Source organism: Melanostigma gelatinosum (genome assembly GCF_949748355.1).
Source record: "Melanostigma gelatinosum genome assembly, chromosome: 3".
NCBI lineage: Eukaryota > Metazoa > Chordata > Actinopteri > Perciformes > Zoarcidae > Melanostigma > Melanostigma gelatinosum.
The window spans coordinates 7,661,110-7,681,119 of NC_136636.1; the positions used below are offsets into that span (position 1 = coordinate 7,661,110).

At 42.5% G+C, this 20,010-nt stretch overlaps 1 protein-coding gene across 1 annotated transcript; it reads right to left on the reverse strand.

The window, feature by feature from the left end:
- Nucleotides 1–7,998: 7,998 nt before the first annotated feature.
- On the reverse strand, nt 7,999–18,808 carry LOC306775423 (inter-alpha-trypsin inhibitor heavy chain H3-like). The gene is made up of 22 exons (XM_079265848.1): nt 18,682–18,808; nt 17,260–17,295; nt 17,125–17,148; nt 16,069–16,226; nt 15,875–15,979; nt 15,632–15,794; nt 15,231–15,341; nt 14,980–15,108; nt 14,722–14,838; nt 14,469–14,637; nt 13,393–13,518; nt 13,082–13,263; nt 12,712–12,897; nt 11,870–12,009; nt 11,541–11,701; nt 11,260–11,289; nt 10,923–11,123; nt 10,410–10,523; nt 10,115–10,316; nt 9,850–10,025; nt 9,646–9,757; nt 7,999–9,463 (listed from the first exon to the last, which is right to left on the reverse strand). The coding sequence occupies exons 1-22, from the start codon at nt 18,787–18,789 to the stop codon at nt 9,322–9,324; spliced, it is 2,892 nt and encodes a 963-aa protein (XP_079121974.1). The 5' UTR covers nt 18,790–18,808; the 3' UTR covers nt 7,999–9,321.
- Between the last annotated feature and the right edge of the window lie 1,202 nt (nt 18,809–20,010).

The following is a 20,010-nucleotide window of genomic DNA, read 5'->3' on the forward strand; positions in this document are numbered from 1 at the left end:
TCCCCCTTTTTCTCCCTCTCCCTCAAGATACTGCCTTTCTCTCCGTCTAATGGCACAACTCAGATTTCTAGTGATGCCTCTTGTGATATGGCTCATCTCTGGTGGCATGGTTTACTGACATCACTTGTCCAACACAATATACTCTCATCCCATAAAGAGCAAACCAGCCACAAGTCTATCACAACAGTAACATTCGGTGAACACTATTTCTCTTTAAAGAACTAACTTTAAAATGTAGCTAATATTCAAACCAGTGTCACTTATTGATATAAAGAAAGACTATTCAAAGCCACAATAAGAAAAAAGGGCTGAAATGATGTCTTCATTTAACTGAGCTGTTCAAACCCCTCGTGCCTAATCGCTCAAAGCAGAGCTGGGAGACAAACGCAGACCGAGGAGGATTTAGAAGAACAAAACGGAGACAAAACACAGGCCCGCGTGCTGAACAAAGACTCCAAAGTCTTCCTCCCCGTCCCATGTCCTCGTTTAAAAAGAGACCTTCATCTCTTGGCGTTCGTGTTATGAAGAGACTTTCTCAAAGAGGAGAGAGGAGGTGTGTCAAAGACTTGGGTCACAATGTTTACAAAGACGACTTTTAATCCAATCACAGCATTCCCCCCTGCTTTTATTTCCTGTTTCATGGGATTAAAAATACACGAAACATATTAAAAAACAAAATTAATTTATGGCTGAATAACATTTTTTCGGTTTTAAATGGATGGGTTTAAAGACTGAAAGGGAATCTACAAAGGGCAATAATTAAAGTCAAAGAAGCAAATTAGTTCCTTAGACTTTAAAATTCTATTTTGTATTTATACATTTCTAAAGGAAATTTAGATGTAAATCCTCTCTGTGTTTCTCTCTCTGACCTGTTGTGAAGCTGCCTGAGGGCTTGAATAACTGTCTGGTGCCATGCTGCCTCACCCCAAGGCCTTATGGGAGATGAAGAAGAGGTCAGAAGAGGTGTGTGTGTGTGTGTGTGTGTGTGTGTGTGTGTGTGTGTGTGTGCGCATGTGAAGGTGTACGCCCATGGCTGTTTATCGGGCCTGGACAGACGGATACACGGAAAGGCAGAGAAATGGGAAGAGTGTGTCAACGGAAAGACATGAGAATAAGTGGAAAGAGAAACGCGTGTATTGCAATCATGGGACCCAGAGCACAAACAGTAGCAGAAAACCATGTGATGAACACACCAAATTAGCTATATTCAAACCAATGGCAGAGTCACAATCACATAACTTATTTTAATCAAATCTGGACTCCATCCATACTGGTACCTCCTTAAATTCAAAAGTAGATATGATGATTACATAAAACACACACACACACACACACACACACACACACACACACACACACACACACACACACACACACACACACACACACACACACACACACACACACACACACACACACACACACACACACACACACACAAGGCCGTCAGCCAACCTCTAAGCTTAGCAAACACCTTTCTCTTGAAGCGGTACTGGGTGTGAGCAAACGCATCAGATCCAGGAGCAGATGAAAGAGAGGTCAAGCCGCTGAGGTGAACCTCTTCTCGGGCTGACCAGGGCTAGAGGCGCCCCTCAGATCAACGGGTCTGGTTGTGATTTGGTGCTGCGGAACGCTAAGACACAGCAGAGGCTTCCTGCGTTTTCTTTTTTTTTTTCGTTCCCAGGATGGCTTGGCAAACGTGGGTGAGGAAGGGGTGATCGAGAGGTCAGGGGGGCTCCAGTCAACTGTGCCCTGAGGGGGAATCCTGGGGCGGGATAGCAGAGTGGTAGCTGAGAGGAGAGGGGGGGGGGGGGGGGTATCCCTCAGGAGCCTGGCCCCTCCCAAAACCAAAACAAACAAACAGAGTGGTCCTCTGATCTAATCTGGCTGGACTAAAGCCCTCTAAACAGACCGCCTGGAGCAGCTACTACACAGCAGCTTATCCCGTCCCATCCAGCAACTTAGAAGTACTGTAACTACTACAACAGCATTCTTACAGGATCTTCATATCAAGAGTTAACAGGTACAAATGGAATGAAACATTAATACATTGGACCAGTGGTGGGCCGTCAGGGCCAGCTAAGCCTTCTCTGCTGGCCTAAACAGAATCACAAAGTTATAGCTTTAGAATTTTTCACAAATACACTACATTGTATTGTAATTTGTGTTCCCATTGCACAGCTCCTGTCTTCCTCTGTTGCTCCGCTTCCAGCACAGCTTGTTTGAAGGAGAGCTTTTATTCAATCAGATTCAGCCCAGTGTTCGTTCGCCGGCCGGTATTCGTGCGTCCGCACAATACGGACCGAACAATACGGGCCAAATGGTTTAATACGATTACGTGTATTCGTACACCAATAGAAACAAATAACCATAGCGCAGTAGGACAGCACAGAAGGCCCAGGCATAAAATGCACGGCCCGCATTAAGGGCTCGTTGCAATATTCTCCTCTTCGAACTGGAAGTAAGCGCTCACTTCTGACGACTGAAGACACAGGGCGGGTTTCAACTTATTTACAGGTATTAACAATTACTTTAAGCGCTGCACTGAAAACACTGCAGGGGAACAGTATTTCATACTCGCCTGGGACAGCCAACGTGAATACTCACCCTAAACATTCCTCCTGTTTTTGTGTTTCGAAGCTTTGCTACGGTTTAGACAGTAGACTAAACTTCTCAGTGGCTAACTGTTACCACAACACAATGCTAAACAAATTCCTCTTCCCCGGCAGTGCACCCGCCAATCGCAGCGCAGCGTTCCGTCAGCTGACCAGCGAGAGCAGATGAGGGTGAGATTAGCCCAATCAGGGGTCAGGCTGAGGTTATCACAACCACTCCAAAACTAAAACAGATGGAGAGCGGAGTGCAGCGCAACTCAACATCTACCGTCGGCCTCGTATCTTTGGGCCGTGTATCCTCCTGCTCCACTGGACTGGAAGAATGTCAAGACTCAGCTTTGGTTTTGGATTCTGGGTCAAGTTGCTTTAACTAAAATATAGTGTGGATCAGCAAGTCTGAGGCGTAAGATACGACTCGTAATAACACGCGACGCGTAAATCTCACACAGTGGTTAACGCTCTCTGTCCCTCAAGAGGGACAAACACAACATGGAAACAACAAAAGATGCCTGCACGCAAACACCTCTTTCTGGATATTCATGGTCACATGGAAACCTTTTTATATCACAAACGCACACCTAAAATAAGTTCCTTTCGGGGAGCAGGGGCTGAGATCAGCCAACATTGGTGTTCGAAATATATAAAATACTGCCCACACAAACAGAAAAAGGAGAGAAAAAGTATTTAAAAGTATTTGTTGTGGTTCTGGGGGTTTATGATAATAACAGGTATCCAGCTTTTTATGCATCAGTAGAATCGAGACCTGTACAGTGCCGACCTGTCTTGAACTGGCCTCTCGGAAGTACAAATAAGAACGTGTCTAGTTTGTCCCAAACGGCATTCCCGTCGTCGGTCAGTCTGCTCGGGCTGTTTTCCCCCCCCCACTTTGTCTATTTTTGCATAATTGTTTGCTTGTTCTTTTCATTATCTCTCCATCTGGAATTCAACTCCCTGCAGTGATAAACATAAGGCCCCTATCAGTCCACTTCTCCTTCTTTCTCTCTCCAACTCCTTGCACCTAGATGAGATGCAACTGCGATTAACAGCGCCATGACAAGACGACACAAGACGTTTGTCACGATGGAGAAAAAACAAAAACAAACAAAAACCGACGAGATAAAATGATGGAAATATGTACGGCGTCTTATCGCGGATGCTAATTGTTTCCGTGTGGGAGGGGAGGCCGGCCGTGGAGACGAGCGGTGCGCGTGAGGGAAGGAAAGAGGAACTTGAGAATATCCTCCCTGTGCGTTTGGCCTGCGCCTGACTTCAGAGCTAAGCCCTCTCTCAAGAGAAGGTCAACACCAGGTTCAACTTTTCACCTCGGCAGCCTGAGAGAACGCACTAAATACCAAGGATTACGCCACGGTGCGCTGCAATATCGCCTGCAACAGATATGCAAAAATGTATTTAAATTAGGTTGAAATCATGTAGGTTAAATCTTTTGAGTTAGATTACCTGCAAACTGCATTTTGATGACATTTTGGTCACAAACATGAACTCACAAAGTCAACAGAACATCAAAGGGGCCACCAAAGCCCCTCGTCAACCTCCCGTACAGTGGACTACAGTGGCGGAGAGTCGATGACGCTTCATTTAACTTTTGGGCACCATGTCTAGCGGTGCAATGTATATGTGAGCGTGTGTGTGCACATTCTCTTACCTGTGTGTGTGTGTGTGTGTGTGTGTGTGTGTGTGTGTGTGTGTGGGCATGGCGATGTCAGCGTCGGTCAGGTGTAACTGAACAGACAGACAGACAGGCAGGCGGCCGGCTGGCGTCAGCGGCCACACGCCTGTCACGACACACCACACGCCGAGGAGCCGCATACCGCAGCACCCACACTGCGTGCACACAATGAGCGCTCAGTCTCCCGCATCACGCACCAGCGGCAGCAGCAATGTGAAATATTCACACGAGGACAAAAGGTAGAGAGACTGCGGGGGAGGGATGGGGGAGGGGGGGGGGGGGAGACCTGGGAGGTGAGGACGGAGGAAAGGGTTCAAAAAGTGCGGTTCAAATGAAATAATATCACTTGAGACAAACGTGCACTGCACAGCTGTTTGAGAGTGGGCATGTTTGCATTTTCAAGTTTTGTACACAACAAGAAAAGTTTATTTGGGACAGCAGTTTTTAAATTACATTCATTTTGAGATTTACTTTGACAAGAAGTTGTTAAAATACTGGTAAAGGAGGATGTCCTTGGTAATAAACAGCGTTCATTTTAGAATGATTATACAACTACTTTAACTTTCATTTAAACGATTGCAAAAATCATAACTAGGACTGAAACAATTAATCATTTGCACAATTACCCAAATGACAGTTATCACCAACAATTGTATTCATCAAAGAATCATTTAAGTCCTATATAAAAGCTGCTCTTCGCTCTTTTGCATGACTGTAAGTTGAATGTCTTTGGTTGTTGACTGGATTCAGTTTCATAATGTCACTTTGGGCTCCAGGAACTTATTTCCATATTTCCCAATTTTCTGACATTTTATAGAATAAAATAAATAAATACACCAAAAAAAAAATCATCGAGAGATTAATCAATACAGAAAATAATCGTTAGTTGTTGCACTAATCAGTCACTTTCTCAAAATATTGCAGCAGTTTCTATGTGGAACTTTGTAAGTAAACTATTTCTCTTGAAAATGTCATTTAAAACACACGCAATACAAAAATACAATGTTCCTGTTTTTCCATAACAACTGAAAAACTACAAAGATCCTTGAAAATAAATATTATCTCACAGGAGTCAAACCTGACTGTGGGACCTGGGTTGAGGCGCTACAGATGTTTTACAGCCCTCTCCCGCCCTCTAGTGGAGCAGCAGGAGAACTACATTAACCACCTGCCGTTTGCTGCACAACCTCCTTATTAAAACTCTTAGTCTGACCTGATGCTTCTAACCTTGTGGGGATCTGGGGGATGAAGAGCAAAGATATTAATGTCAGCCATGTGTGAAGAAGTCGCTCGAGCGTTTTCTTCAACCAGGGCCAGTGGAGCACAGTGGGGCCCTCTGACACCCTGAGCCCCGCACATCTGGTGTTAATCAGCAAAGCTTACACAAACACACGCATACAAAGAGACAGACACACACACAAGCAAACACTTCGGCAAAGATCCCCTCAAGAAAATCCCTCTCAACTCCTGAACTTCCGACATGACTGGGGTCAACACACTTGCCCTGGATCTATTAGTACAAACACCAGAGCCGTGTAATAAGAGCTGGTGAGGTGCAACAGCACGGTGTCCTCACACTTACAAACACACAAAATACAGATATTCAAATGGCGGATATCAAGGGGGACAGAGACGAGGAAGTGTTCTGAGCTGTTGATGAAATAAAGATATAGCATACCAGTCACAACAGCACAATCAGAGTGACTATAGTGTTCCAATACCTGTAGTACCACACTATTTAATATGCCAGAAAAAGATTTAGTATGTCCCAATATGTCAAATGCAGTATGCCATAAAACACCATGATGTTCCGACTACATTTGTTCGCAAGCCAGCCTGCTTTTCTGGCTATTCTGACCCACAATCCTTTGCACAATCCACTGTTACGATGAGTAGTATGTCCCATTTGACTGTATACTGCATGCAACAGTACGTACTTTGTAAGGGCAACTGCAGTAGCTATGTACTAAAAGTAAAAAAAATAAAGTATGTGATTTAGAACGCAGCTTGGATGTCTGATAGCTCAAAAGGTAAGAGGTCAAACATGTCCAGAGGCAGGCAGAGGGGTTACATTTTGAGCCAAAACAGTGTCTATTTAACGGTAAAGCTTTAAACAATGACCAAAAAACAAACACACACCACTGTATGCCATTCAGGGACTTCAATGGAAATAGTGAAATAAAGACAAAAGAAGAGACTAATGATTGTAGATACTGAGAGCTAATGTAAACTTTCAACAATTACCTGACAATTAGATACTTATAACATTAACAATGGCTGAGCTCTAGCTTCTCTAGCTTCAGGCTCCTAGTATTGTACATGCTGGCTCATTGTCACACTGATGTGGCTTACTGAGCTGTTATTAGAAACACCTTTGATTTTCTTACTCTGACAAGTTAAAAAGTCTGCTGTGCAGTCCAGAGAGGACAACTAATTAGCTAGTCAATTGAAATCACCTGTGTGGGTGTAGCATGGGCGCTCAGGGCCATTAACAAAGGCTTTATATATCACATTTGTAGATTTGTTGCTAAAAATTAAACAAAGATACATCATGACCCATTTTTATTATCATTAGAGTGCCACTTTTCTCTCCTAATGTCTTTCGGGAATATAATACATATTCCTTGAAGTATGTCACCCAGATGAAATACATAGAAAGTGTTTCCTTTCATGACCAGTTGCATGTCGCTGTGTCAGGAGTAAATGTGACTACATAGCGGTCACATGTGACTTAATTTTGGATTACTGAATCTGTCAACAATGATTGTTCCACCCTAAATAATTTCTAAAGCATACATGTAGAGGAACATTGATGAACATAATGCAAACAGCATCACTAAGGTTTCATAAGTACTGACTGTACACTGCTAGATAATATACTGTATGCAGTGTACTATACCATACTGTAACAATACAAGTATGGGTTAGTGAGCTCCTGGTACACACATAAAAGACATAACGTTACCTCCATCCACACGTTTATTCAACACCTGCCTCTGGTCTTCTCTCTTCAGGTGAGGTTCAGTGGAGAAAGTCTCCTGACTGTTGCTTCTACCGGGCTAACGTTACACATGCAGAAATGTTAGTATAAGCACATTTTTGACAATTGACAACTTCGTCGGTTAGTATCGCTGTAGTCTGTTCGTTAGTCGTAGTGAAACGCAATGTTTGAAAAATAAAGCACAAATCTCACCTTTTTGTGTGGCTTATTTAATTATGTTTTTGAGTGCGTTGTCTTCTTTACCTCCGGTTTGTGGCGCAATAAGCCGCAGTGAGCTCACTGCTGCCCCCTGTGGACATACAGCTACTCACAGGTTCCTCTCCACACCTGCTTTTTACTGATATTAGATAAATGAATGGGCAAAAATGCCAAATACATATTTGTAGTAATGTAGGGCGGGGAAATAAATGCCACTAGAAAACGATTCCTTTAAATGTACTGCATTTAATGTTTGCTAAAGTAAGTGTACTACAGTTAACCATAGATTCCACCCCTTGACCTCAAGGTACGTGTTCTCACCATGTTCTTGTCAACAGTGATGAGGTTGAGGAAATTAAGTGCGAGCTGTACTTGTACCACTCCAACATCCCAACGCAATGTGTACTCACAGTGGACCAGCTCCAAATGCTGAGGCAATCAAACAGAAACTGGTGTACATTATTGCAGACACTACAGTCACACAGTCCATATATGCCAAGTAGTTATTGTTCAGGGCAGTAAGGCAAGTTTATTTGTACAGCACATTTCAACAACAAGGTAATTCACAGTGCTTCACATAAAACCATTAAAAGCATCAAAACATAACGCAAAAGAAAAGGAGATTTAAAAACAATTAAGAACATTCATTGAGACATTAAAAGCAGTCATTAAAACACAAAAAAAGCAGTGTAAGAAATAAAATGCAGTAGTAAAATGCAGAAATGCAGGAAATTGATTCATATCCTTGAAACTGGTTCAATTAACGTCAGTGATTGAAGCTGAGCGCTGACTTTCAATCGTTCGTCCTTGGTACCAAAAACAATTACTTCCGTTTTATCTTTGTTTAATTGAAGAAAATTCTGGCACATCCAGTCGTTGATTTGTTCAATGCAGTTACCCAGTATGGGATTATAGTCACCTGGTGACATAGTTATGTAGATTTGTGTGTCGTCTGCATAATTATGAGAACACACTTTGTTGTTTTCCACAAGCTGAGCAAGTGGAAGTGTGTAGATGTTGAACAGAAGAGGCCCCAGTATTGAACCTTGGGGAACACCACATGTCATTTTAGTCAGCTCTGATGTGTAATTAGCTACAGACACAACGTATTCTCTGTCCTTCAAGTAGGATTCAAACCAGTTAAGTGCTGTGCCAGAAAGTCCCACCCAAATTTTTTGTCTTTCTAGTAGTATGTCATGGTCGACCGTGTCGAATGCAGCACTGAGATCTAGTAATACCAAGACTGAAATTCTGCCATTGTCCGTGTTTAAGTGGATGTCGTTGAAAACCTTAACAAGAGCAGTGTCAGTACTGTGGTGCTGTCGAAAGCCCGGCTGGAAGACATCAAAACAGTTATTTACGGCCAAGAAGTTGTTCAGCTGTTGAAAAAACGCTTTTTCAATAGCTGTATTGTAAATCAAGGTTGCAGCTCCCAAAGCACAGAGTGAGGCACAACACAATTGGTACAGTTGTGGCTGAGGTCATGTACACACCCATGTTACCTTGAAGTGAACCCAAAGTGCAAAGACGTTAAACCCAAATATACTGGGCTGAGCAAGGTACAGGCAGTACTGCACTGACAGGAGGCAAAACAAATGTACAGAAAAATATTGATTTGATTGCAAAGAAGTGTAGAAAAGTTAATTTGGTATGTGAAATATGCAGACTTATATAATTCTATGACAGCCTATCGGAAAGCTTTACCTACCATATTATTTATGTCCATCAGTAAATCCACACTGACTCACTGTAATGTGCAATCTCTAACCATGATAATGTGGCCCCATTGCATTGTCACTGAGATTTTGAATTTTCAAGATTCAAAAAGTAGCCTTAAAAAGCCCAGACACAATGTAGTCTGAGGCTCTTCCATCAACGAGGCCTGCTCCATCATTGTTAAAAAACCAACAGGGAATACTTTCCCCATTCTTCACATCCCTGCTGAAGTCCTTCTGCCAGTGTCTGTATAGGAGATAATTTAAAAAAACATGATGAGGTGAGAATATGCAAAAGGAAATGCTCTTTTATCTTGCCTGCATTATGTGTGTGTGTGTGTGTGTGTGTGTGTGTGTGTGTGTGTGTGTGTGTGTGTGTGTGTGTGTGTGTGTGTGTGTGTGTGTTTAAAATTGATGAGGCATGTTCACCTGGTCACGTTGAGTATTTGTCCCTTCACGTACATGGTGGCATCTAATTTCTCCTGGACCTCACCTGGACGCAGGTCCGTCACTTCAAACTCAACCCCGTGGTAGAATTGACCTAGAGGACGTTATTTTTTAGAGTTATTAAAAATGAGGAATCAGTTACGCAATCAATGCATCACGATATGACACTTTCTCACAGTCCTTTACCTAGCAGACCATGAACAGAGGCAAACAAGTGGTGGCTGTCCAGGGTGTAGAAACCCAGGTAGTCTTGTTGGTCGTGGCGTCTCTTCCAAACCTTCGTGTGTCTGATGACCATAAATCGAACCGAGTGCCTCAGCGTCACTGTCAGTTCGCAGTTCTTAGTTAACCTGAAGTCCATACTGGAGAAAAAACAAAAAAACGTGACCTATTTAATAATTATACAAATCATTTAGTTTAATTCATGTGTTTACAAGGCTGTGTTACTTACTTTGTTTCTTTGATAGAGGCCGTATCAGACCACAGCAGCTTGATCTGTTTGCCCTCGTAGAAGACGATGATGTCCTGAGTGCTCACCTCGAGCCTCAGCCCCAACTTCTGGTGGATGATCCCAAAACGGCCAAAGTATGTGTTGATGTTACCATGCTGAACGACTTTCTTCTTGCCAATAATTTGGCCGTTCACCACAAAGCCTGATAATAATGACAGGTTTGAGTTATTTTTCTTCCATCCTCAACGTTTCTCACAAATAAAGAGTCTTGTTTTTTCGTAAACTCAGGGCTGACCTGATTTTGGGTCTCTAACCAGGTTGAAAATGGTTCCTGGTTTGTCGTTGATGTTGAAGCACAGAGCGTCATCTCTATCTGGCAGCTCGATCATGAAGTGAGGATCTCCGTCCACTGCAAAAGCATCGTTAAAATATAATGTCGGACAGAAATCATATGTAACAGTCAAACTCAAGTGGGTTTGCCGCCCTGATTTCTTCAGTATTAAATACGAACATTCATGTGTGATGGATCCAAAAACAACTGGTGTAAAAAAACAGAAACAAAATAGAAAACAAACCAAAATAGAATAAATACATGCAACAGGTGTCATATCATTGGATCTGATATGGCTGTAATGATTTTATTTTAGACAGAATAAAACACATAATTCCTGTGTTCGTTGAGTCTGGCCTTGTATGGACCAAGAAAAATAAATGTAATAGAGGATTTAAGTACAGTGGCCTGAACGACGAACACATACATATGATAGAATGATGTAACAGTTAGACTACTGCTGCATTACCGGCTTACCATCTGATTGGCTATGGGAACTGCCACCACGGGAACTGCTAATATGGGAACTGCCACCACGGGAACTGCTACCACGGGAACTGCTAATATGGGAACTGCTACCACGGGAACTGCTAATATGGGAACTGCCACCACGGGAACTGCTGCTATGGGAACTGCTGCTATGGGAACTGGCGGCACTGGAACCACCGCCCCCGGAACCTGTTATCAAAAACAATAAAATCATACTTCAGCAAAATTGTTCAGCCCAAAACGAGATTCATAAATGGGAATGTCCTGGTGAAATAAAGGTTTAATAAGGAATTCCACATAATTAAGTTAAAAGAGAGTGCCGTACCACTGGTTCTCTCTGCTTTCTGTCGCTGGTCTGTGAAACAGGGCAACAATTAGAAAAACACACAACACATTACATCACATTACAGTCATTTAGCAGACGCTTTTGCAGGCACTTTTTTTTGAACACATCGTTGTCTTTGGCATGTTCTACTTACTGATTCAACAAGTTTCTAATTATCTGACAATATGCTATACATTTGAAAGAAATAACATAATCACTGTTGACTATTTCTTCCAATCAGCTTCTAACTAATTAAACGTGGCCTGTTGCATTTCCCTCACCCTCCGTCAGTTTATCAGCGATGAGAGGGCCGACTGGTCCGTCCTCAGTTTCAGGCTTGGTGACCACCATGGAGGTGAGAGGGGTGACGAAGTTGTATCGCAGGGACAAGTCCAGTACCGTGGCTGTCGCATTGTCTTTCTCTTGCTGAGTACCAATGTCACTGGTAGATCGAAGAGGAAGCGAGAGCAGAGCAGTTGATTGTTTAATAATGACATATAACGCACATGTGCTATGAAAAGCACATTATGTCACAGTTCCTGCAGAAGCCTGCTTCAAATCTTGGTGCAGGTACAAACAAAGATGGCAGACACCATTCAGAAGAACAAACCGGTTCTCCAGTAGCTGTTGGATGGTGAGGTAGGCCCACAGACGCTCTGAGAAATCCCCAAAGATGTACTCCTGGTCTGGGTAGATCACATCCAAGTTTACCACACTGGCCTTTCCCTGCACCTGGAAGTCTTCCTTCGGCTAATAAAAGAGCAGAAAGATGAGAAATTTAATTTATTAAATTTAGTTTTACTGACGGGAGGAAATAACATAATTTGATGACAAGGCTGAGAGTCGACTAAACCTTTTCAAAAGTTTACTTAATGCAGGACCATAGATACGCTCCCTTCAGTAGGTGTAATGTTCACGATGTTTACCATCTTAGTTTCGCATGTTATCGCACTAACATTTGCAAATTAGTAAGAAGTACGACTGAGGTTGATAGGAATATCAAATAGTTTTGCGGGTAATTAGTCATGAACCAAAATATTGGACAAATTAAAATTTTGACCTGACGATAAATTAAGGGACCAAGTCAGGAGGATTAATCCTCTGGGGACCATGACTGCATAATTACATGGCAATCTTCTCAAATTGTTGAGATTTTTCAGTGACCATCCCTTAAGAGAAGGATCAGTAAAATAGGACCATCATGGCATCATGATTTGATCCCTACTGAGGCCCTGAGATAGCACAGAAGAAACTGACACTGCTAAAGTAATAATACATAGACTGAGACAACCTACTAAAGTTCAATTGGTTCACAATATCATTCTCATCATTAAATATTAAGAAACAGGAACTGTCTAATATGAGCGCAAGTGCACATCTTTTTTATTCATCACCATGACCAGATAGTGTCTTACTCGTGCTTTAATTGACATATTGTTGTCCTTTTCTCACCCCCTGGGCGAACACCTCCACCAGGAAGTTATCCATGTCACTGTCCGTCAGCCGACCGGCCACCACGATCTCTGAGCCGTTAAACAACTGGCTGTAGTTGTTTTTGGTCAAGAAGCCCACTGCTTGGTCAGGATAACGCAGGTCTACCTCCAAGAGCAGAGGGCTGGCCACCTCCTCATAGAAACCCTGGAACAATGACACAATCCAAATCATGCATTGTCTCTTTCTTAAATGTCCTTGGATATGCATACACACATATACATATATATATACTGTATATAGTATATACGTACAGTGTATATGTGTATGTATGTTTTACACTATTAGTTCCAAACAGGCATGGACTTTATGTTTGCTGTAAATACCGTACCTGGAGTTGAACAGCTGCATCTGAACCCTCAAAGATCCTGCGGGCCACTCCTTTGTTTTGTTTGCTCATCACATCCAGGAAGGAGTAATCCACATCGTTTCCAAATCCAAGAGAGAACAGAGACATCTTCCCTCCAATAGCAGAGCCCACATTCTCCTGAATCTTCATCAGGTCGGACTCCCCTACATGTACACAAGCAGGCACACAAGTGTTATGTGTGAGCATATAATGACAGCAAGACTTAAGTTACTCAACTTACTTCCAAGGTTTTTCAAATATTTAAATCTTAACTTAAAATGAAGACATTTTACCACTGTTTGGCATCCCATCAGTCAGTAAAATAATCATGTCCGCACTCCTCTCTGGAAGGTTCTTGTCTCGTCTTTCGCTCTCCAGCATGCTCACTGCCCTCAGTACAGCGTCATTGATATTGGTGACTGAAAGGTAACAATACGATGAGCAGATTAACATGGACTTTTGTTGCGAAACATCATCACAGAGGACATAACTACAATTAAACAACAAAATAATTCCTGCTGAGCATAAGAAGAGAAGTTCCATACGACTGTCCACTAAATGTGTCCACTAAAAGTCCACTAAATGTGAAGCTACAGCCAGCAGGCAGTTTTCTTAGTTTAACATAAAGACAAAGCATGGGGGAAGCCTGGCTCAGTCCAAAAGTAACAAAATACACCCATCAGTTCCCGGATTCTTCAAGTCGACATTTGCTGTTTTCTCTGCCGCCAGAGGAGAATCAGCTCGCTGTTGTTAGAGCGGTAAGGTCCCTGGTTCTAGGCTTAGAGAAATTCAGCCTACAAATCCAAAGACAAATCCCCGTTGTCATACAACCCCCCCCCCCCCCCCCCCCCCAATTCAGTGCAGTCAAGAGGTTCCCGGTTCCAGGCTCAGGGAAATTAAGTCTACAAATCCGAAGGAACGCGATATCAAGACACACCTGTTTAGACTGGCATTTGACTAGAAATTCATGTCCTAGGCCTGCTTTTAATTTTGTACTTTCTGTGTGTATGTAAATGATTGGCCCTTATATGGTCACATTGTGTTGTTTATGTTTGTAATTCTGCCCCGGTTAAGCACTTTGTGACTTATGTCTGTAAAAAGCACTTTATAAATAAATCTTACTTCCTTACTTAGACGATTTACATTTACCAATTTGGAGACTTAATCAGTAGTTTGGTTATTGGTCCCTGATCCCCGGATGGTGCCCGTTATTATTAATATGTTATTAATCTTATTGATATTAATCATTTTATTCATGTCATGAATTTAGTTTTCATACTTGCTGATAACCAAACACGCTTCTGCCAGATACCAATAAAGTGCACAAAAAACATGGCATAAAAGTTGCTCCCATTTGCTTTCCTCTTACCTCCTTTGTCTCTTATGTTCCTGACGTAGGCAATGGCTTCAGTCACATTTCCCTGTGTTGCTTTGGTAAGAGAGTCCTTCCAGGTGGTAATTTCATGATCAAACAGGATCAGAGCAAAGTGGTCCTCTTCGTGGAGGTCTTTGAGAATGGCTGCCAGTGCATCGCGGGTCTGCAAAGGTTCCCAAATCCACACATGAAGATGTGCATAGTGATGCATACAGTACGGGGCTTACCGACACAAAACGTATTTCACCTGTGCCATCTTTGTTCCACTCATTGATCCGCTCCTGTCAATCACAAACACCACATTCTTTGGGACTCTGGGCAGGTCAGGGGGAGCAAAGAAGTGCACAAAGTATCCGTTCACAATCTGAAGGGAAATACAGAATACGATTAAGACTATTATGGAAATATAACACAAAGTCACAACTGTGCTCGCCTTTAAATGGCTAGGCAAGTAAAACGAAGATCAGAAGTAAAATACTAAGCAAAGTCTCTGCTGGATGCTGACCTGAAGTTCCCCAAGGCCCTCTTTCCGTTTCACATCGTACTTGACGATGAAATCTCCATCAATTATGGTGCCTTCACATCCTGGACATTTCCTCTGCTGCTCCAGTGTTGGTGAGAAAGAGATGTGTGCCTGAGAGACAAAGAGATTCATTTCAGTTGACATTATAGGACTCATCATTTATTCTAACAAAACCATCATAAAGTTCTTATAAGTCTATAAACAGCTGGATAGAAATCGTTCTAACCCTTTACCTTTGTGTCTGTGAGGGTGTTCTCCACCAGGGGGAGCAGCTCATTGGTGAGGAAGGTTGCAGTGGCCTCAACAAAAGCAATGCCCTGGGGCTCATAGATGTTTGTCACAATCTGTAGCCAACCACACACACACACACACACACACACACACACACACACACACACACACACACACACACACACACACACACACACACACACACACACACACACACACACACACACACACAAAAGTTATCCCTGAGGCAGATCAATTGTGGAGTCATTGTAATGTAAAGTCTCATTAATGTCGACACAAGTTCCTCCTCACACTATGCATTCCTAACACTGGACACACATTTCAGCTCCTCCTCAACAGTATGTCATTATTAAGAAAACTGAATGAGGAGAGCGTGTCCCACCTGAAACTCCTGCACCGGTTGTTTGGGTTTAACTCGAGTCAGAATCTCATACTGGCCCAGTTTCCTCTGAAGGAGCTCCTCGTAGGTCAGAATGAAAGCCACGCTGCTTTTGGCTGCGATGTTGACAGACACGGAAAACTTCTCCATGGTCCTTCCAGAAGCTCTGTAATCATGTTCATGTGTTACTTTAATGTGTTGTTCACACCAACACAGCCGACTGTAACATATTTCAGTCCGACTCACTTGACCAGTCCAGCGGTGTGTCCAGAGGAAACAGCCTTCTCATACTGTTTCTTGGCTTTCTCTTTCTCCTTCACCTCCCCAACATATACCTCACCATCAATTTCCCTGTGAGGAACAAAGACACTTGTCAAAAGGTGAAGAAAGACAGGATCTGTTCTAATCGTCACATGTACCGGTACTATATTCTGACTGACATGCTGAAGTTGACGATGAAGGCCGTCTTGGGCAGGTCCACTTCAAAGAAGATTTCCTGTGAGGAGTTTGCCTTGTTCAGAGCCCTGGAGGTCATGACGGTGCGGGCGAAACGAGACATCACCGTGCAGTCCACTTTCACGCTGAACACCTCCACCATCTGAAAAGATGGAGTTTCACATTCTGCCTCATTCATTGTCATTCTTCAACTGTCCACGAGATGCCCTCAGACTTTTCCACCACCCCCACCCACCTGTTTCCACTTTCCCTTCTAAACCTCATCTAAACCTGTACCTGTCTGCTCCATTCATGTTTCATAGACCCTCATTTGATTCTGTTCAGACTTGCCCCTCATGCCAGTAGACCTCTGTATGTTCATCACCAAAACCTTCCTGTCTGACTGGTCTGTCTACTTTATCCTCCCGTTGTTGAGATGATTCACAATATGTGACACTTGACATGCTTGTTGAGTAAAACGCTTTCTAAAAGGTGTCATCCAAAATAAATCAAACCCACAAAAAATCTAAAACATCATATTATAGCAAGACCATGTGGCCAAGAGAACAGGCAGCTTGTTGTTGTGTCTCTACTGAATTTCAGATCAGAGTTCATGAGAAATGTTCCCGAAATATTCATGTCACAAAACCCAGAGAGGTCACTTTAATGTAAACAAGTTGAAACGTTTAGAGAAAGGAATAAAGCACAGAGACAAATCACTTCCTGCATGTTTATTATCTCCAGCAAAGCAAAGAGAAGAGAGAAATACATGGCAACAGACACGGCAGGGGCAAGAGCGGAACAAGAGACATCTGGAGGCAATGAGGTTTATAGAAAATGTGGACTTCATTTTGCAAACAGTAACAATAGCACTACTGTGAGATAGAAGCTACCAGTCATCTTGACCATGGCCTTGTGTGTATTGAATTATGAAAGCCACGTTTCACTATTCATGTTTAATCATACGTTAACATGCATGTAGAAATGCCTTGTTGTTAAGAAAAGTCGTACCTCTATTTTGACTTTAGAATTTTATATGAATATCAAAATAGTTTCCTTACCTCCACAGAGCTTGTGCTTCTTTTCTGTCGAACAAAAAAAACAAACAAGAATATGCAGTTTATTTTCAGCAGGATGAAACGAACATCAGCGTGGTACTATATACTTTTGTTCGTAATTATTTCAATTGTGAGTACCTTCATTAACCTGGGGCCCATAGCTTCTTCAGTCTCCTGGAACACAACATATGACTTCATGGTTATTGGGAAAAGAAAAGCAGGACCGGAGAGAGATGTGCACCAAATGAATAATGATTTGCCAACACTACACTTGATTGTACAATGTTGTACAAACACTGCATCATAGTCTCTATCTGAGGCTTCCATGCTTTTGATATGATCATTAAAGTTGGCTCTCTCTTTCACAAGACGTCTTTTAGAGCAAGTGTTTTGAGTAGATTATGCAAGCAAGGTGTTGCCCCAGAATCAGACAAATAAATTGAGACAGGCATGGGAAAAGAGTGTTGGATGTAAAGGTCACACACCAATCGAGCTGGGAGGAATAAACAGGTATAGCGGCAGGCAGGCTGGTTGAAACATGAACAAACTGGTGGACTGGTTTTACTACAGCTTAGCTCCAGTAGCCTATAACTCGGGATATTTCTGGTCTAATAATGTCTGTCTTTATTTTCAGTAAAAGATAAAAATGCAAATACCGGATGTAGCCTATTTCAGTTTTTCGCTCTGCAAAGTCCTGCGAGGTGCGTGCCTCGGCCACTTTTGGCTCATGCGCACAATGAAGACAATTGAAAAAAACCACTGTATTTCTCAAAAAAAATGTAAAGCATAAGTTAGAGGTGAACACTGCACACACTTGGCAGGAGAGCACCAAGTCATGCAGGAATCATTTTAAAGATGAGGCCCACCAATGAAGCTGCTCTGTCGACCAAGGGCACCAGAGTCAACTGTGGATCAACAGCGTTATTGTATCCTCTCATCGTGCATCACATGATCATGTTTAAAAACGGGACAAAAAATAGTTTCACCAATTTAATGAAGGAAACCTTGACGTGCACGTTTCTCATACTATGGTAATAACAGGTCATAGTCCATCTGACATCACTGATGAACCTGGTTATTATCTCAGATAAAATGTTGCTTCTTTTTTCCCCTTCTTCGTCTTCAGAGCAGCCTGCGCATGCGCAGAGTGGAGAAACGGTCCAAAACAAGTGAAAAAAAAACGAATTAAGATTTTTTTTTTTTTAATTATAAGTATATAAGAAAAAAACAAAGAAACACGCAATCAATCTCCTTTTTTAAAGACTACAAACCCCGAAAAAAACTGCAATGGATCATTAAATTATTATTTATTTATTTTTCGTTTCCTGATTAAACTAAACAGCCTCATTGAATGACATACTTAAACAGTCTTTCCCCGGGAAAACACTTTCTGCTGGCAGACACGCTCTGCACTTCATTTGCGTGCCTGTGGATTTAGATCAACTCTTACAACTGAAGTTACAGGGTCTTATGAACTGTGTATGGACTGATCGCCAGCTGACCATGGAAAATAACAAAACAGACATGCGTTTGCATGCAAACGCTGCACACGTCAAATACCTGTGAGAGAGCATTTCTGCGAGAAACGAGCAGGGCTCCCCGGGCCTGAGCTGGAAGCCAGACGCAGACACAAATCCACAGCAGCATGACTCTCCACAGCGCAGGCATTGTTGGGAAACAGTGTCGCATCTGCCCCGGGGAAGGCTGAATAAAAAATGTGTGGAGGGAATTCGAGGCACGTGGGAATAAAGTCTTCGGTCTTCCCGTAAGCGTTTTACTCCACCCACACTCTACCGGAGGAGGGGTCCTCTGCAGCTCTTGTTTTTGTTTGAGTCAGTGTTTCCCGTAAACAAACTGAAATGATGCTCCCCCCCCCCCAGTCAAGAATTGTTCATCGTTGATTTCAGGATGTACCTCTGTGTGTGTGTGTGTGTGTGTGTGTGTGTGTGTGTGTGTGTGTGTGTTTAGCCGACCACACGTGTTGCATGCTTTGACGTCACGTAAATCAAGGGGATTTGTCTTTCATAAATGTATTTATTCCTCATGCTGAGATCTAAATACGTTGGATTACAGCTTCACAAAGTGTCAGGTGTATTTCATGTAGGAAACAACGCTCAGTCATTTGGAATTTTCTTTTTGGAGGTGAAGAAATGTCATTTTTAAATAATTTGTCACCAAGCATAAATTCAGTCAGGAAGACTATCTTTGCATTCATAGTCTCTCTCTCTCCCTGTGAGAGTACTCTATCAGCTCATTGTGGGCGTTCACTTTAAGTTAACCAACCAGACTCTGCACAGTTTGCTTAATTAAAGCCAATCACATCGTAGCTGTCAAACTTTAAAAAGTGTTCTCCTCTCTGCTGCTGTCATTTCAGCTCATATCAGATGAGAACCTCCTCCACCTCAGTCACCTCCAGTCAGCATCACAGTCCTGCTCCTCATTCATCATCAGATTGTAGCAACTCCCTTCATCACCACCACCACCACCAGTGTCTGGACTCCAGGGGGGGTTAGGCCTTATGTCACCTCAGCATCACATCGGCTATATTACTTCAGGATGGAGTCCAATCGCCAAAGACTTTGCACTGTTCATATTTTATGCATGTTTAATAAATCATTGTTAAATTCTAATAAAGTCCCCCCTGATTGAAATATATTTGGCATCATGTGGTTTCGGAGTCCTACAGTAGACCTCACAGTCATCAGAGTTGCACTGCTTGGAAACACTTTGGATCCCACTTTATATCTTAGCTCCTGACATTAGCAAACTCCTTAACTATACTAATTCAGTAAAGCCAGATGTGCCAGCGTCATCATCAGGGTTTTTATTGGACATTCCCAAAAATGACAAACATTAACGATCTTATCTGTTGAGCTGGACAATGTTGGG

Coding starts and splice junctions, on each gene's coding strand:
- LOC306775423 (XM_079265848.1), bottom strand. CDS start 18,789: ATGCCTGCGCTGTGGAGAGTCATGCTGCTGTGGATTTGTGTCTGCGTC. Junction 17,149..17,259: donor TGGGCCCCAGGTTAATGAAG/GTACTCACAATT, acceptor TTTGTTCGACAG/AAAAGAAGCACAAGCTCTGT. Junction 15,109..15,230: donor ACACCCTCACAGACACAAAG/GTAAAGGGTTAG, acceptor TTTGTCTCTCAG/GCACACATCTCTTTCTCACC.